Source organism: Eptatretus burgeri, chromosome 2, assembly GCF_056783735.1.
Source record: "Eptatretus burgeri isolate ZD-2024b chromosome 2, Ebu_testis_v1, whole genome shotgun sequence".
NCBI lineage: Eukaryota > Metazoa > Chordata > Myxini > Myxiniformes > Myxinidae > Eptatretus > Eptatretus burgeri.
The window spans coordinates 83,308,381-83,326,729 of record NC_140962.1 but is presented as its reverse complement, the minus strand read 5'-3'; the positions used below and the strand labels follow the sequence as shown (position 1 = coordinate 83,326,729).

The 18,349-nt window shown below is 41.8% G+C and overlaps 2 protein-coding genes across 7 annotated transcripts in view; one reads left to right on the top strand and one right to left on the bottom strand.

Moving 5' to 3' along the window:
• Nucleotides 1–18,349, top strand: part of LOC147032451 (transcription factor Sp9-like) — a 107,318-nt gene that overhangs the window by 6,549 nt on the left and 82,420 nt on the right. The window lies entirely within an intron of this gene.
• LOC147032450 (uncharacterized) overlaps nt 5,474–18,349 on the bottom strand; it is a 113,032-nt gene continuing 100,156 nt past the window's right edge. For 2 of the 5 annotated variants that reach the window (XR_015055164.1, XR_015055165.1), the window contains exons 9-10: nt 13,821–13,992; nt 6,716–7,872 (exon numbers count right to left, since the gene is read on the bottom strand). Coding sequence is in view for 1 of the 5 variants with exons in the window: in XM_085870090.1 (XP_085726216.1) it covers nt 7,817–7,872 (56 nt within the window). In the remaining 4 variants the exon portion in view is untranslated. Of the gene's footprint in view, nt 7,873–13,820; nt 13,993–18,349 lie in introns of all 5 variants that reach the window. The other 3 variants (XR_015055167.1, XR_015055166.1, XM_085870090.1) reach the window with 3 other exon arrangements.

Sequence of the window (18,349 nt, the reverse complement as noted above, 5' to 3'; positions counted from 1 at the left end):
TGAACAACGTCCTCACAATCATCCAAGAAGGACAACTTTTTTCTTCTTCTATTTTTCATGCAACAGACCCTACACAAAGATAGATCATGGGTAAGAAGATGCATGTATATTTTTATTTACGTATACGATTCGGTATACTTGTTTTTGGTGAGTTTAACTAAAATTTTATTGTTTGGAGGCTTATCAGGTATTGCCGTAAGGGGTGGTGACGACACCAACCATGTTTTCCCTCTATTGCCGGACAGACTAGAGCAAAACTCGCAAAGCGGTTTGTTCATCGAGCTTGACCCAAAAGGCTGCGGTGATCGACCATGCCCTGTCATGATGAGAATGGCGGGAAACGCGCAGCAAGACGGCATAATTAGGCGAGTCAGGGCAAAGACTGGGTCACTCACGCTATGGCTCAGCTCGTGCTTTGCCACGTGCTTCCTGTCGCCCGAGTCCAATATGATAGTGCAAAGGTGGTGAACTTGCTTTAGAGCTGTATAATCTGGGTTTGATTCCCGACCTGACTATAAACTGTTGGATTGGTACTTCACAGCAGGGTGTTGCATGACATTTTCGGGCTTCCAAGCTACCGTCCCTTGCATGGACGTCAAACTGGGTGCCCCGTCTGCTAGCACGAGCTGGTGGACATTATAGATCCCACCATGTCTTTCGCGAAGATGAAGCGAGTTATCGGAACCGGAACCCTGAGCAAATCACAAATTTCTGCCTAACCAAGTGGTCTTGTCTTCTCGGGTATCTATTGATGCCGGGTGACCCTGCTTCCTATTGTCTGGGCAGCAGCTGCGACATATTAAACAAAATGACATTCCCAGGTTGTTCACACATCACTTATGTGAAACGGCCATCTTGGATTATGAAAGGCCATCATAGCACAGATACGTATAGCCCATAGATTCCTCACACCGAATCAAAGCCTCATCCCCTGGAGAGACCACAATGTGCATGCAACTCCTCTTCACCGTCCATCATCGTTGTCGTCGCGCTCCTTGCCGTAAAGACAAAACCCGCACAGTACGGATAAGAACGTGGCACGGACGTTCCAGAGATGAATATGTGATTCAGTGAGAATGTGAAGGAGAGCAGCAGGACGGGAAAAAAAAGGAAAATCTACGACGATGTTCATGGAAAGCTTCCAAATCCTCATCAAATTCAAAATTTCACAATATTGTAGATCCAACCACCATTACTCAACGTCGTCACATCGTAATCGAATCAACAGCGCATTATTCCTCTCCACAAACTGAATGTACAACAAAATAGAATCCCACTTTACAACAATTTACATCATTATAGATTACAAATTTTATACCAAACCTACGAGGGTGCTCAAAATGTTTTTGGAACGAGATGACATCCAACTCCAAGAAGAGCCGAGGTTTTTTATTTTCAACATGCAAAGAATATCTTAACTAGTAAGAGAAAATATCTCCTTTGTGATTATCTACCACTTGAGTATAAAATAATAATAAACAATGAGGTTTCTTGCACTACATTGTGACCATCTTATTCCGAGAACTTTTTGAACACCCCTCGCACATTTCATTCGGCGTTCTCCATCGTCACTCTGTCCAGGTTCAAGTCACAAACGATAACAATATGCTTTAAGATCGTCTCACTGTACAGCAATGTAAATCACTAAGAATATACTGTACGACAATATAGAGAAGGTATGCATTACCTTGTTCGGTACGGTATTTGTCACCTGCACAGCTGTTGATCGCTCGCAGTACCTGCGTGGGAAAGAATAATGGACCGGACGATGAAAGCGCATGTTGTTTTTGCAACAAGGAAAGGAAACGACCGATTCGTTAAAATATATAATAAAGAATGACGTTTTATGGATGATGATCATAATAATAATACCAATACTTGTCCAAAACAAAAAGTCCGGAATTTAAAAATGCAATTCAACATTGTATTTAAAGCTGTTGTAAAAAGCACAAAATATTGTGCGAGCAAGATAACCGAGACTAGACTCCAGTGGCATGCACACTCTAAGCTGACCAGCCTGAGTTCGAATCCCGACCCAGCTATAAACTGTCATTCCGGTGTTTCACAGGCAGGGTGATTCATCAATATGTGTGCCATCCCTCGGATGGACGTTGAACAGGAGTCCCGTCTACCAGCATTGGTTGTTGATGGACATTAAAAATCTCATGGGGTCTTTTGTGGACAGTAAAGATTCCATGGGGTCTTTCGTGGACATTAAAGATCCCACGGGGTCTTTCGTGGACATTGAAGATCCCACGGGGTCTTTCGTGGACATTGAAGATCCCAAGGGGTCTTTCGTGGACATTGAAGATCCCACGGGGTCTTTCGTGGACATTGAAGATCCCACGGGGTCTTTCGTGGACATTGAAGATCCCACGGGGTCTTTCGTAGACATTGAAGATCCCACTGGGTCTTTCAGGGACATTGACTATCCCACTGGATCTTTCGTGGACATTTAAGATCCCACGAGGTCTTTCGTAGACATTGAAGATCCCACGGGGCCTTTCGTGGACATTGAAGATCCCACGGGGTCTTTCGTAGACATTGAAGATCCCACTGGGTCTTTCAGGGACATTGACTATCCCACTGGATCTTTCGTGGACATTTAAGATCCCACGAGGTCTTTCGTAGACATTGAAGATCCCACGGGGCCTTTCGTGGACATTGAAGATCCCACGGGGCCTTTCGTGGACATTGAAGATCCCACCAGGTCTTTCGTGGACATTGAAGATCCCACCGGGTATTTTGTGTACATTGAAGATCCCACCGGGTCTTTCGTGGACATTGAAGATCCCACGGGGCCTTTCGTGGACATTCAAGATCCCACGGGGCCTTTCGTGGACATTAAATAACCCATGGGGTCTTTTGTGCACATTAAAGATCCCACGGGGTCTTTTGTGGACATTAAAGACCCCACAGGATCTTTCCTGGACATGAAAGATCCCACGGGGTCCTTCGTGGACATTAAAGATCTCACGGGGTCTTTCATGGACATTAAATATCCCACACGGTCTTTCATGGACATTAAATATCCCACAGGGTCTTTCGTGGACATTAAAGATCCCACAGAATCTTTCGTGAAGAATAGGCGAGTTGTCGCCGGCACCATAAACATATTCTAAATTCCTGGCACCTTCAGTCTACCGTCAAACCCCGCCAGCCAGTTTGTGAAAGACTTGGGCCAGAAACCTTCCCCAGCCAACCCCACAAGATCAGAATAATTGTGCCTGTTAAAGTTGTAGTAGCAGTATAGTAGTAACATATATATATATATATATATATATATATATATATATATATATATATATATATATTTATATTTACAATCCAAAACAATGCTTATATAAATACGTTAGAAATTAAATTAAAACGCACAAAAGCCCAAAGCCCACGTGATTAGGACTGTGGTTTATAGCATACCTGGACTGCGATAATAATTGCCATTATTTTATTGCAGAATTGTATTGTATTTTTTTCTCTTTCACAAACATTAATTTCACAAACATTAATACAAGGTAATTTTAAATATCAAAATATTTCCCTGACCTATTATTAATCATGTTTAAAGTCTCCATTTCGTTAGCTCACGCGGAGTTTTACAATTTGCTGGAAATACATAAATGAAGGTTCTTCCCACTATTTGAACCTTTCAAAATGAAACTGTTGAGCTCTGAATGATACGGGTAATCCGATTTTGAGAGGTATTTCACGTGCAAGCTCTGCAGTCTGGGAGAGCAGGCCATTGGATCGATCAGGTTTGGTGACACGTTTCAGGGATCGGAGAGATGGAGATATAGAGATAGAGATAGAGAGATAGAGATAGAGATATCGAGAGAGAGAGCACGTGCAGGTTCCAGCCTGATCTCCATCCCAGAAATCCTGCAATGTTCAAAATTATTTAAAGCAAAACAACATAATTCCTGTATATTGCAGTGACACAGATCAGGGTGGTCTACACGTTGACTGCATTAATTAATAAATATTGGCAGATAAATATTTCTGATTCGATGATGGATAATCATTTGAGATTAAATCGAATCCAATTCGGATTCTTCACAAACAGTGGTGATTCCGCAGTTGCGATCCAGAGCAGTGCAAGTCATGGAGTGCTTACGATTTACCCCAGTATTCAGTGCGTCCTCCAAATTAACGGAGCTTGAGATGGCAACGCAGACTGCCAGCGTCCCCTGGTGCTCAGAGAGAGTAAACCAGGGCGGATTACATCATCGATGATGTCAGGGAATGCGGGTAGAGCGAATCGAGGTGGAGTTTTTTAACTCGCTTGATTTGATGGAAGTGAAGTGAAATGAACCTACCTATCTATACTTGCTGTGGTTAATGACACAGATTAAAATATTTTTTCAGCACCCTCACAGCCAAAAAACAGGGAAGGCATAATTCAAACTGCCCTCGAAGTAAAGCACCCATTTCTATTTACTTTTTGAGGCATTAACGATTATATTTAAATCTCTAAGACCTGTTGGTCGAACGTACGGTGCTCTGAGAAACAGAGGCATGCACACTTACCTTTGAGTTGGCTAGCCTGGGTTTGAATATTCATCGAGTTCTCAATGGTTACCCTGGAATTTTGTAGGCAGGGCATTGAATCGCAAAGTGCATCGTCCTTCGGATGGACGTACACTGGGTGTCCCGTTCCATCTACCAGCATTACTTGGTAGACATTAAAGATGCCATGATGCCCTTCGTGAAGAGTCGGCGATTTATCGCAGGCACGCTGGAAGAATTGCATACTTCCTCACAACCACAGTCGAGCAGCTCAGAGCAGTGACCCATCTAAGATTGAAACCTCCACCAAGAGACTGCTTCGGCAGAACCGACGGTGTGTAAAGTGTGTGAAATCTAGCACCAGATAAACATTCTGAGTCTACGTTCCACCCACAACCTCAAAAATCAAATCAAATGTCTGGATATCATGATTCAAATGAGAGGTGTTCTTTGTTCCTCAAACCGTTCCATGAACTATCATTACATACAGAACGTTCATGAAAAGTCTGCAGACAAGCCTTTTCAAACGTACAACGTAGCGGTGATCCAACACTCCCCACAGACCTTGATTGAATTAAGTGTGAGAAGAAAAATGAAATAACTTTTATGGCGATTTCCAACAGTAGTAGTATCTGACTACAAAGTACAGACTTATTGAGGGTGCACACACGAGCAGGACGTTTCAGCTTCGAAACAGTGATCTAAATCTCATGGTGGAGCTCATATATAAATAAAATGTAGGACAATTATACAAGAAACTTTACATTAATTACAAGGACAAAAGAAAACAATGTGCGTATGTAGAAACATGCAGCTTCAGAGAGCAAGTGTCCTTTCAGAGGGGTTGTAGTCATCTCTCTCATCCGTTGCGGTCCTTGACCATTCCCCAATCTGAATAGGACACTTGCCAAATGGTGTACAGCATTATGAGACTTCAAAGACTGATCGAATCAAAGGACAGCCAAGGTCAGACATTATGGCTGGTTTATTGTGTACAGCCGAATATATAAGCAAAGGGGAAAGGGAATGGTGCAAATTGATTTTCTATTATTATTCGGAAGAAACGAGAAAGGTGGCTTGGGAGGAAATCGGATGGGACAAAAGGATGATGTATACGGTATACAAGGAGGAGGTCAAATTATGTGTATGTGATGCCATTACCGAAGGCTCGGGTTAATAAAACAGATATTGGAAAAATGAAGTTCAAGTCACTGAGACCATTTGAGTCGAGTGATTATTTTGGTACAAATGGAGCATCACGTTGGAGTTGATCATCGTACGGGGAATTTAGGACCATTTTTCTACTTCTTTACCATGCTCGAATTTCAGCCCAAATCGAATTGTTGTTTTGTATTTACCAAAGAAACTCCACCTTTATATTCAATCATTCAGTTAGGTGGCTACCCAAATAGCATTATCCTCATTCTAACATGAAATTACATATAGGATGGAAAAGTCCATCCTGGGTTGTACAGTGTGGAGAAGGTCAGGAGGTTGGACTGAAAAACCATATCCATTCAGAACAAACTTTGCAAACATGTTCAGATCAAACTAATTGACTATACTACTCAATTTAGGGCCACCAACTCAGTTTATAGGGTGGAAAACTCATCAAGCTTCATAAAAAGAACAAAGAATGTCTTTATGAAACACTCCATCATCTAGATGAATGAGTCAATGTGAACAAATGGTTCTTACCTTTACAAAAGTGAACGAATGGTTTGCAGAAAAGGGAAATGCTAATAATAAATAATACCAGAACAACACTCGGTAGAGCGCATACCTCCACCAGGGTGAACAGTTCACATTTTGTATCCCACTGATAGGCCGGATCTGCATCCGAATCTTAACCAAAATCTAATCCGCTTGTTCTTGTCACCTAACCAACTCATCCACCAAGTTTTTTTCATTACTCGTGTACAACTTTTTGAGATATCGCGTGATATGTCTCAATGGTAAAGAATCACTTTTAAAATTCTAATTTCCGGATCTTCACCAAAATGTCATCAATTTGTCCTCGTCACACACGCATCCTGTCCAAATAACTTTCATCGATAACCTTTTGAGATATCCTGCTCAGAGACAAACAGACAGACAGACAAACAAACATAATCTCCGTCCACCTTAAGTGGCGTAGGTAATAACGATGATCCAAAATTGCCCAACAGGCTGCATAATTGAAATTATCTGGAGAAATAAATACGAGACATTATAGGAAATTAATTATTTTAATATTCCTTCAAACGAAGCAGTTCATATTGGCAGCTCGTGTGGAAGAAGCAATGAATCGCGTTTGAAGGTCGGCTGCAGCTTTCAAAATGAATGTACGATATGTACAGAATAACAAATTATTATGTTGTTTTGGGAGGCGGGGTTGTACCATTCAAGGACGTGGGACATTTGCAGACGTGAAAAGGAACCAAGATGACCGGGAAATTGTCATGCGATTCAAAACAGTGCCACAGTACCGGCTCTCATCAACGTTCCAGGATTGGGCTCATGGTCCGCTATAAATGGAGAGGTCGGTTCATAGATCAGAAACCCTCAATTATGGACAATTACGCACAGTGCTTTACAAAATAATTTAGAGGTTATGCAATGGCAATTATTCAATCTAACAACAACATTAATGACCATCTGCAGCTCGCATGAAGTTCACCTCTGTGATTTGCATCAAGCGGCAAAGAGGGAAAGGCCTCGTGTGGCTCGGCCTAGCAGAGAGAAGGGGGGTGACACACAAAGCCCCCATCTGGATAAAAAAAAAGAGAGGCTTTCCAAACTCCAGCCCACAGTAGTTTTGCACATGTAGCAACATGGGTAAAAATCCATTCACACATTAATAACAATATATAGTGGTAAAAAAAATAAAGAAAAAGAATACACCTCACTTGGGTAAACTCAAGAACGTCACAAGAACGATTAGTTATTCCTTACACAATCCAAAACAAAAGGAAAAATAATCTGCAGGAATTTCTAAGAAGCTGTATTCCTATTTTTAAGCACACTTTGCCCCAAAAACGCAGTAGCGCAAATTATATTTAATATCTAAACTAAGGGCAAAAACTAAAGAGGTTTAAAAGAATTCAAACTCCACAGTTAACATAGCAATATATTGCAAAACTGAAACGAATGGAAACGTTCACATTTCAGATAAAAGGGTTGCCACGAAGCAAAACGGTTCCACGAGCTCACTATATGCCTCCATCTTGACGGGTTATGAGATGTCTGACTGGTTGCAGCTGTTGCTGAAATCAACAACATGGGCGATACCATGGTACCAACACAAGTCTTCGTTTTGCTTGCTCGAGGTTCATCGAAGAGGTGGGATTGGTGGTGGGGCGCCACGCATTGACCTTGCGGAGTCGTCTGCAAAGGCAAGGAGGTGAAAGAAGACACAAGATGTTGAAACATTCAACATGGACAAGTAGACTCACGTGGTTACAGTTGCTGCATGGAAAATAGAGGCAATAATGAGCAAGAAATGTATATTGAGCAGCAACCACCAAGATTAAGATTAAGGATAATTTACGTATTACATACAGAAGAAGTGAGACATCTTGAGCCCTCCTCTTCACTATTCGATCCATTATGTAACTGCCAGCACTGAACCCTGCCCCACCACCTCCCTTTTTCATGTCTCGTATGTTGTGAAGTGGCAGGTGGCTATGGCCGCTTCCAAGGGTTCTGCCTTCATAAACCTCCAAAAGATTTTAAAGGGGAACAACTTGTCGTTTTAGTTACAAAATAATTTGGAGAATATGCAACAGCACAACATCAAAACTATTTTGGAAATATAAAATAATTTGTGGCATTTACCTCAAAACAAACCACACAATTAATAATAATATTAATATTAATAACAATAATAATGCATTCTCTTATGAGGAACTTCAACGACGGAGGAGGCCATAAGCAAAGCCTGCAATATTACCAACTTTTGGTTGTTTGTCAGTACTCTATACTTGATAAATGATGAGCATCAAAGCAAGGAAGCAGCCCGTACCATTAAAAAAAAAAATCTTTGGTACGACTCGGCCGGGGTTCAAACCACCAACTTCGCAAAGTGAGGACGCTCTTACCATGATGGCACTGAAGCTGGTATAAACAAACACCCTTATGCTCTTCCAACATCCCCCTTCACCTTTCACTTTTGCCGTGCCATTGGACGTTACATAACATTAACTGAAAAGGCACTCGGTAGGGCGCATACCTCCGCCAGGCTGAACAGTTGACGTTTTGTACCCACTGAGAGGCCGGATCTAGATCTGGACCTGAACAAAAATCAAATCGGCTTGTTCTTGTCACTTACCCAACTCATCCACCAAATTTCATCCAAATCCGTCCACAACATTTTGAAATATGATGCTATATATCGTTTTGGCCCTATCTGTCAACAGTGAAGAATCACAAAAAAAATATATATATATATATATATATATATATATATATATATATATATATATATATATATATATATATATATATTTATTGTATCGGGATTTGGATCTTCACAAAAATCGAATCAATTTATCCCTGTCATACACCCAACCTGTTCACCAAGTTTTGTCCAAATCCATCCGTAACTTTTTGAGACCCTGCTCACAGACAGACAAACCGTGACAGACAGACAGACAAGGATGAAAACATAACCTCTGTCCACCTTTGGCGGCGGAGGCAATAATCAATGAGTCCACGTGCTCACGACGTATCCAGACAACATTATAATAAAGCATTTGCCTTCACACGAATGGATGAGAAATGCGTTGCATAACGCGCATGAGCAAAGCTCTTGGCTTGAGCGTGCACGTTCATGCAAAGCTGTGTCGCATGCGTTACCGCAACATGTACGAATACATAAATGTGGTGTGCTCACATGCTGTTCATCCCTCTGTGCGCACATCTACAGGCAAGTTGTTTCATAAAGTAGCTTGGTATAAATGCACACTCAACATAATTAAAGCACATGGGATGTGGAACAGTAATAACTGTAAAAACGAGAACATGCTCAAGCACAGAAGTGTCAATTTTGAGTTATTTTTCGAAGTAAAAAAGGTAGATCGCTGTTTGAAATGCCAAAATGTGAGCCAAGTGCGACGTCACTTTCATGAAATTGAGATCCTCTAGAGTCTAGAGTCGAGAGGATGGAGAGAGAGAGAGAGGTAACGTGTTTAAAATCACATTCAATAAAACCTCACCATGTTGAGGTGCTATACATAACCATATGTGAGACCGCATAGCACACCTCTTCCTGTAGGTATCTGTCGGTATTCTCACACTTTACTCTGAGTGTAGGTATTTGTGCAGAAATACATTTTTCAGAGCTTGAACTGATCCTCTACCTCTTCGGTGTGGCTCTCGGAAAAGCCTCTCAAGTGTATCCAGCTCAGGCCGCACAATGAAAGTGAATCGTGGATGTGATTAAGGTATGAATACTTTTTTTAAGCAATGTCTAATTATTTGGGAAATGAGCAATGAAGTGAAGAATTGCTGCATCCATCAGGCCTGCTTTCAATGCAAGGTAAATGCTTACTTTATCAATACAAATATTTACTTAAAACTTAGCAAAAGCGATGAAGACTTTGCGATCGACCATGCAGACAACAATATGACACAGGTGGAAGCATGATATCCTTCACCATTGATGAAGGCCATTCCCACTACAAATAATCTTTTATACAAGAATTCGCATCAATTGTCAGAAGCCAGGTATGTTGAAAACTTCTTTTTTTGCAGCATCTAAGGCTCATGGTGAAGCTCGCATGCATCTCACACATATACATATAGACGAAGACATGAGACAAAACACAGGCCTGTCAGACGAGACAAACAAAGCCTCTCGGTACTCTGGGTACCAGCAACGCCACAACAATAGCACCAACTTTCTCACCACACTCAGTGGGGCATTTCCTAAGGAGGATTTTCCTCCTCACCATGAATGCCAACCTATGGGGATTGTCCGTGTTCCTATCCTTTTAAATGCTAAACATCAAGCAGGATGTACCATTTTTAAGGAATGAATATCACCAACTTCCCAGAGTGAGGATGCTCTAACCATTACGCCACCGAGGCTGGCACGTACCATTTTTAAAGTCTGCTATGACCGGTGGGGTTTGAACCACCGACCTCCCAGACTCGGAGTGGATGCTCGAACAAGTACACCACAGAGTCTGGTGGTGTCCGGTTAAAACACAACTTTAAAACAACTGAAAAGTTCAAAAACAGCTCTTCAGCCAAAAATATGATGCCCACAATTCCCGCCCACCCCCAACCTTAAGGATGAAAACATCTTCCATCCAAAACCAATTTCTTTTTTTACCCCCCCCCCCACCCCACCTCCAAATTAAACTGCACCCCACCCATCCCAAATTTCCATTTTTCCCTTCCTGAGTTTTCTTCTGTACAAATCTTATCTACCCCTCATCCCTTGTTTGTACGTCTCCATTTAAATTGTCCCTCAGCCCTGCTGTTGATATTTCCCTCTTCTCTTCCTGCTGTTCCTTTTGTTCTGTTGTGTCCTGATCTGTTGCATGTTCTAGCTCTTCCACTAGCCTGCACTGTATACAAAATAATTAAAATGCGTCGAGTTATAATAAAATTAGAGAGATTTGCGCCTGTGCAACCACCCGAGTCACATGTTTGCTGTGCTGTTAATGTTTTCAGAGTCAAGTTCCTTCAACTCAAGGGGAGATGAAGTGCATTGTGCTGAAAATGTTGGAGTGTTGAAACTTGAAAGATCCAGATACATTGAGGGACCAAAGAAGTCAGACAAACAGCCAAGTAGCTGTCGGTACAAACACAAACTACTCACACACCATACCAGCTAACACACTCTTCTTCATCTTCCTCAAATTATCAGAAAGGCGATTCAACACAATCACTTTTCTTAGTACATATACTAATTTACTGGATCCAAAAAGCACACTCAACAGAACAACAAATGAAAACTTTACTTATCATACACATATACAGGGTCCTTCAAAAAACATGTCAACACTTCTGAGAAATTTTTTTCTTTCCTTACATTAAACTGAAATGGCAATGAGATTGACTTTGGAGCAAAGAAGAAAGGTTACCGCATGGATGGACATCTTTCAGTCACCCACGGTGGTTCACAACAAACACAGAGAGCATTTCAACTGTGATTCACCCTCGAGATTGACCATTTATCACGTTCCATTAAAAAACGATTGTCCCATATAAGTGTTAACATCTTTTTGAAGCACAATGTAATATATATATATATATATATATATATATATATATATATATATATATATATATATATATATATATATATTTATCGAAACATGTGGAGTGTGACAAGCACTTCCCCGATCTCAATTGGACATAGTCCTACACCAAAGTGTCACCTCCAATCCAGAGGCCTCGGCCTGGCAGGTCTGTCAAATAGACAAAGATTACATGGTCAACATCAGCTGAACATCAAACGGAGCCGCATATCCAGATTTCAGGCTTGTTTGCTTCCTTTGAAGGGGCCTTTTTTATCCAAAAAAAGTTTTTAAAAAATCAAAACATTTAAACAGCTTGAGCCATGCACCTTGACTCCATGACCAAAGTACACAGTCCAGCAAGACTGTCCTGTTGCCATACATATGCCCCTCAGCCCAAAGGCTGAAGCACATGGTCAAACAAACACACACATCGTACCCTGAAGGACCAAAATGCATGGTCATACAATTGAACCAATCCTGAGGAGTGAGTCCCCATGACTTCAACGGCATGAAGTCCTGAATTTGGGCTTATTTGCCCTCATCAGGACAGCATACCGATAAATATCTAACCAATGATGACCACATTCGTCATTTAAACATCAGGTGCTCTTCCTGACTGTTATGGTAAGCATCGCCGCGGATTATGTCTCACATGGTAAAAACGCATAATCCACAAACAACCATCCGTCTGCCACCCAGACGATTGCTCCCGCAAACGCAAACCATTCAACCAGAAAGCACGTGATGCGATCGGCTAGTAAATCAAAACATGTGGAGTGTGACTGTGTACGATTTCCACCGATACTCCAGGGGCTTTCGTCTGGCCATCCCCCAGGCGGATGACTGGCCCATCCCCATCTCCTTGAGATGCTGATCAACCTGCTGCAACCCCGAGGCACGTGGTCAGCCCGTTGGCCGCCTCCACTCACGAGGTGCCCTCACTGAGAGAATCACGTGAGCAGGATCAGCATCAGGAAAATGAGTCACATGTCCATACAGCCGCAGCTGACACGTACGGACAATACAGATAACAAATCTCACCAGGTGCCGAAGGAGTTAAGTCTTTGTCTTAGATCCTCGGTTAGAGTCCAGGTTTGACATTCGTAGAGTAAGATTGGAAGCGCCAAGAACTTGAAGACTCGGACTTTCGTCCTCTTGCATCGGGACCAAAAGCGCCATATGCCACGATACAGTGAATCCATAACATCTCAGGCCCGACCCAGACGTCTATCGACCTCTGGCTCACAACATGCGGAGACATGAATATCACTGCCAAGGTAAATTAATCTCTGCAATTTCAATATTCTTGCCACAAACAGGTGCAGACAAGATAGCAGCATCCAATATGTCAATGAAAGCCGAGATCTTAGTTTTGACCCAGGAATCCAAAATCCCAGTGACCCAACTCATTTAGCATCTGGAGGACCCCGATATCGAGAGTATCCATAAAGATGACTATCATCTGCAAAATCAGGGTCAGAGATCTTGACATTCCAAAATGACACTCTGTAGCTTGATCTGTTGAACATCCTCCCCAGAATCCAGTCCATACAAGTGCTTATAAAGTATGGGGGCCAGTACACACCCCTGACAAACTCCAGTAACAACTGGAAATAAGTCAGGGATGAAATACACTCACCTCACAGCACTCTCAGTACCACTGAATCCAATGCTTTGTGAAGATAAACATAGGCTGCAAGCATGCTCTACTGAAACTCTCGCCTGCGTTCAGTGAGCACCCAAAGGGCGAGGACACAGTCAATCATTGACCCCTTTGGTGTAAAGCCTGACTGCTCTGGGCGCTGGTGCTCAATCAGATGGTAGTGAACCCTATCAAAAATTATCCAAGCAATTACCTTGCCTGGCACTGAAAGCAGCCTCACCCCTCTGTAGTTGTTACAGTTCTGGTGATCACCCTTCTCTTTCCAGAGAGGGACAACAAGGCCCCTCTTTCAGTCAGATGGGATGATGCCTGTGTTTCAAAACAGAGCACAGAACTGCATGCAACGACATGAGTACAGCATTTCCACCAGCCTTGAGAAGTTCAGCATTGATGCCACAGATCCCTGGAACTTTACCCACCTTCAACTGTTTCAGCACAGCCTGTGTTGTCACAAAGATGGTTCACAGTTCATTGTAGGGTCAGCAGTAGGAGTATTCACATCGGACATCCAACCCAGCGGGCCTTCACTTCAGATTCCTCTATAAAGAGCCCACCACCCTCCACTCTGACTGCAGTGCACCGAGGGACAGGCTTGGAGGAACACAATGCACAGGTTACCCTGTAAGCAGGATGAGAATCACTTGACCACAGGTGATGCTCTAACCCTTCACAGATTTCTCGCACATAGGCCTCCTCATCCACCCTCAGCAAACGTACAGTTTTGCTATCACACAAACATTATGATATTTCGTATGATAATTCCCACACGTCTTTGATGTCTATGGTGTTCATACGAATAATTTTCATGCAGAAAATGCAACTGCATCAATGACTTGTGCATCTTGGTTCAGCAACAACAAAAAATTATATTGGAGTCTCGTATTATGTATCTCCATTTGTTCAGCTTCAAAATAAGACATTTGACTTACTTTTATCACGAATTGAAGTGGCGAATATGATAATATTCTCATAATCACCGAATTGAAGAAAAAAAAAAAGACCATAACCATAACTCTTAAAACATCATCTTCGATCACACAAACAACAGATGAATGCGAAAACAAAGATCCATCTACAAGTTCAAAACTCTTGATTCCAACCAAAAGGAAACACGTCATTGTTAAAACAAATGAAGAAAATCTGCAAACGATTGAAAACAACCTCCTTACAGAAATCCTAAACAGCTTTATCACTTTATTCACTCTCCCAAATAGAAACAACACAGGTTTGTAGACATGTAGTTTCCAAGTACAAATAGGGAATCGATTTAAAACTGTGAATGAAATTTGTCAAAACTTTTAGCCAATTGAAAGTTAGATTAGGTGGTAAAGGGGGGAGGGGGGCACGTTGAAAAGATGCAAAATGGTTTTGATTTCACCTGAGTTAGCTTGATTTAAAGGAAGGAAAGCCGATTAAAACAGACAATTATTCCAAAAATGACAGTTGGTATGCCGAGCCAAAACTTTATGAACAAATATTTACCTGAGATGAATGAGTTTTGTTGAGCGTGCACACTTTGTATACGAGTACCCAAGAGAAATTCTGGCTCAGTTCGGCCTGACCCAACTCAGTTTGGAATGAAATTGCTTTTTCGTTGGGCAATATAATCACACTCTTTTCACAAACATCTACAGAAACAAAAATCACTTGAATGGTCGGCGGTTTGATTCATCTTCTTTCGTATGTAGCACATATCTACAGGTAGTGTCATTTGCTGAGGGACACTACTCCTCATGAAGGACACTGTGGGATCTGTAACATCCACCAACTAATGCCAGTAGCAAGAGCAAACCACGGTTCAATTACCACCTGAGCGAACTTGTTCCAAAGAAAAATTAAATGGTACACACTGCTTCATCGCTTTGACACTCGGCATTGGAGCATATAGCACTGACAAACCCCATCGGTTTGTACTACATGGAGAGGATTCTCCGGAAGTGTCCTGCTGAGTGTGGAGGGAAAAGCTACGTCACAATAAGACATCGACAGCACCCAGAGTTCCTCGGGAAGTTAAATAATACCCCCCCCACTTTCCAACATCACCGGCTGTGTTTGTCAAGCAGTGTGTCATCTGATGTATCTGTCTGCATGTGTGCACGTTATTATGTGACAGCTCCACCCTGACCTACAGACCCCATTTAAAAATAAAAATAAAAATTCCCCTTCAAACATGAAAATACCAAATACTCCACATACGTGTGATGTGAAGACACCACTCCCACATGGCCTGGCCTGGTGTAACTTGGCCTGATAAAGTCATAATGGACAAGCTCTGGTTCTACTGGGCTCAGGCCAAAATATCTATTGTGCAAAAAGGTTATACGAGCCCATTATTCAAATACATGCTTTGTTCATATTCAAATGCACTGTGGCTCGGATAACAGCAAACGTGCTGGGGAAGTGAAGCATCCGGTAACGTGCCATATTTCACAGTGAATGGTAATAATCTGTGTGTTAAATCACGCTCTTTTGCTGAACTATAAACGGTCCTGTAGTGCACGACATTATCATTTCATATTGTGCGAAACCATTCGGTGACCTAAAGGCAGCAATCCGAGCCAAATCAACACATTCAGCAGGAACGCCAAAGGATCCCATATAGTCTAATTATAAATAACTTTGTATACCTGGGTCTGCAGAGCGAAGTCACACACTTCCCACATTTTCAAGATGTTTTACGGTGGCAAAGTGTGGTTTTACAGCCAACAGGTATAATTCAGACAGAAAAAATAAAGTGGCATGCCTACTTTTGTTAAATCCACAAAAATTACAAGTCTTGTCGAGAATCTTTCAAGAGCCCACAAGCTGGTTTTGTTCCATGGTGTGCATTAAGGAAGCAACGAGGTGATGAGGGGTTAAATCAAAAGACATGTTGTATGTCGCAAATATATTGCATGTCCTTCTGTGAAAGTCAATGAGGATGTAAAATGAAGTGAAGCACACACAAAAAAGGATATTTTATAACACTTCGTTGTTGTTGGTGTTGTTGTGGCTGTGGTTGTTGCAAATACTTCCACCAACAAACATGGAAGGAGGTTGTTTTCACCCCTGTCTGTTTGTTTGTCTGTTTGTCTGTCTGTCTGTGAGCAGGATATATCAAAACATTATGCACGGATTGGTGCGAAACTTGGTGGACAGGATGGGTGTGTGAAAAGCACAAATTGGTTTGAGTTTTTTTTTTTTTTAAGTGATTTTTCACCATTGAGAGATGGGGCCAAGGAGATTGCTTCGGCAGCACCAACGATCTGCACAGAGGATGGTCCCAATGGATGGATGGATGAAGAAGAAGCGGATTTAATTTTTGTTCAGGTCCAGATACTGGTCTGGCCTATTAGTGGGATACAAAATGTAATTTGTTCAGCATGGCAGAGGTACGTGCCCTTCCGAGCGCTCTTCCGAGTGCCGTTATGGTTCTGTCCGTTTGTGTGTCAATCGCCTATAGGTCACATCTTTACTCCGATCTTCACCACCTGGTGGAGGAAGTGACAAGCTGGAAGCCTATTGTTTTGAGGTCAATATGTCAAAGGTAATGGTCATATCAATTTTCCACTGATTCACTTGATATCTATGTGCTGTGTATATATATATATATATATATATATATATATATATATATATATACACACACACACATATATATATATATAAAATAAACTAAAAAAACAAGCCAGATAATTGTACAGTTTGTCTATTAATTGCATACTGTTTAATTACCCTGAACACCTCTAACACCACAAAGACTCAAAATACCCAGAGGACCCAAAACAACCCAATGACCCAAAAGACCCCAAGGACCTAAAAGAACCAAAGGACCCCAAACACCCAGAGGACCCCAAAGAGCTAAAAGACCCAAGGACATTAAAGACCTCGAAGACCCTTCAAGACCTCTTTAACACTTTATAGACACCTTCAGATCCTTCACCCTTGAAACCATTTACATCCTTTAGACCTCTTAAGTTCCTTTAGACCCCAAAGACCTTAACACCAGACAGATGAGATAGCTGGGGCCCTTGATCATTTGGAGCTTTAGACAACTTGGACCTTTTTAGACCCTTTTCATATGCATGAGTGATTAGACCGTTTCGTCCCCTGAGACACCAACTACTATTGGAATGTACCCTTCAGACCATGAGACCACCGAAAACCTTTAAGCACATACCACTCAAACATCTATCATCTATCATCTTCTTGCAAAACGCAAACCACTGTATCCTTTTTTCAGCAAGTGATGTGCAAACTCGACCCACCCAGGGGGTAGGAACTCCGCTCGCACTAAACTCCGCGAAGACTGTATATAAAACTAAAAAACACGAGTGGACGGTGAACCCTCATCGAGGTGAAGTCTTGGTCGACCTTTGCGAGTATGTCTATTAATTGCGTACTGTTTGAACGTGAGTTGGGGCGTGAGTGCATCTATTAATTATTATTGGACCTTGACGACATCTATTAATACCTCTTAATTATGGACTATTGAAACACACCTTTTAGACATGTAAACCTTAAGACCCCTTGAGACCATTTTAACCTTTTATACCATTTGGATATTTTGAGACCATTTCTACCCCTTTAAACCTTTACACCCTTTAAGACCCCCCGAGACCAGTGTTTCTCAAGGTGGGGCGTGGCAATATTTTGGTGGGGCATGAGGATTCAGAATTAATGAATCAATATATGATCGCTTTCATAGCTTTGCTACGAGTTCCCTTCTTGGTTGACTCAGCCATTTTTGGTGGATTTAACTGAAGTACCAGAGCAATACCAAGAGGAGTTATGCGAGTTGCAACAAGATGAGTCTGTGAAAACTCTTTTCAAGATCAAAGGAACCATGATGCGGCTGTCTGAGGAGAGTGAAAAGAAATACCCAAACTCGACTACTTTGGCAAGGGAAGTATTGACAAATTTTCCATCATCTTATTTAGTCGAATGTGGATTTAGTGTTGTTACCGAT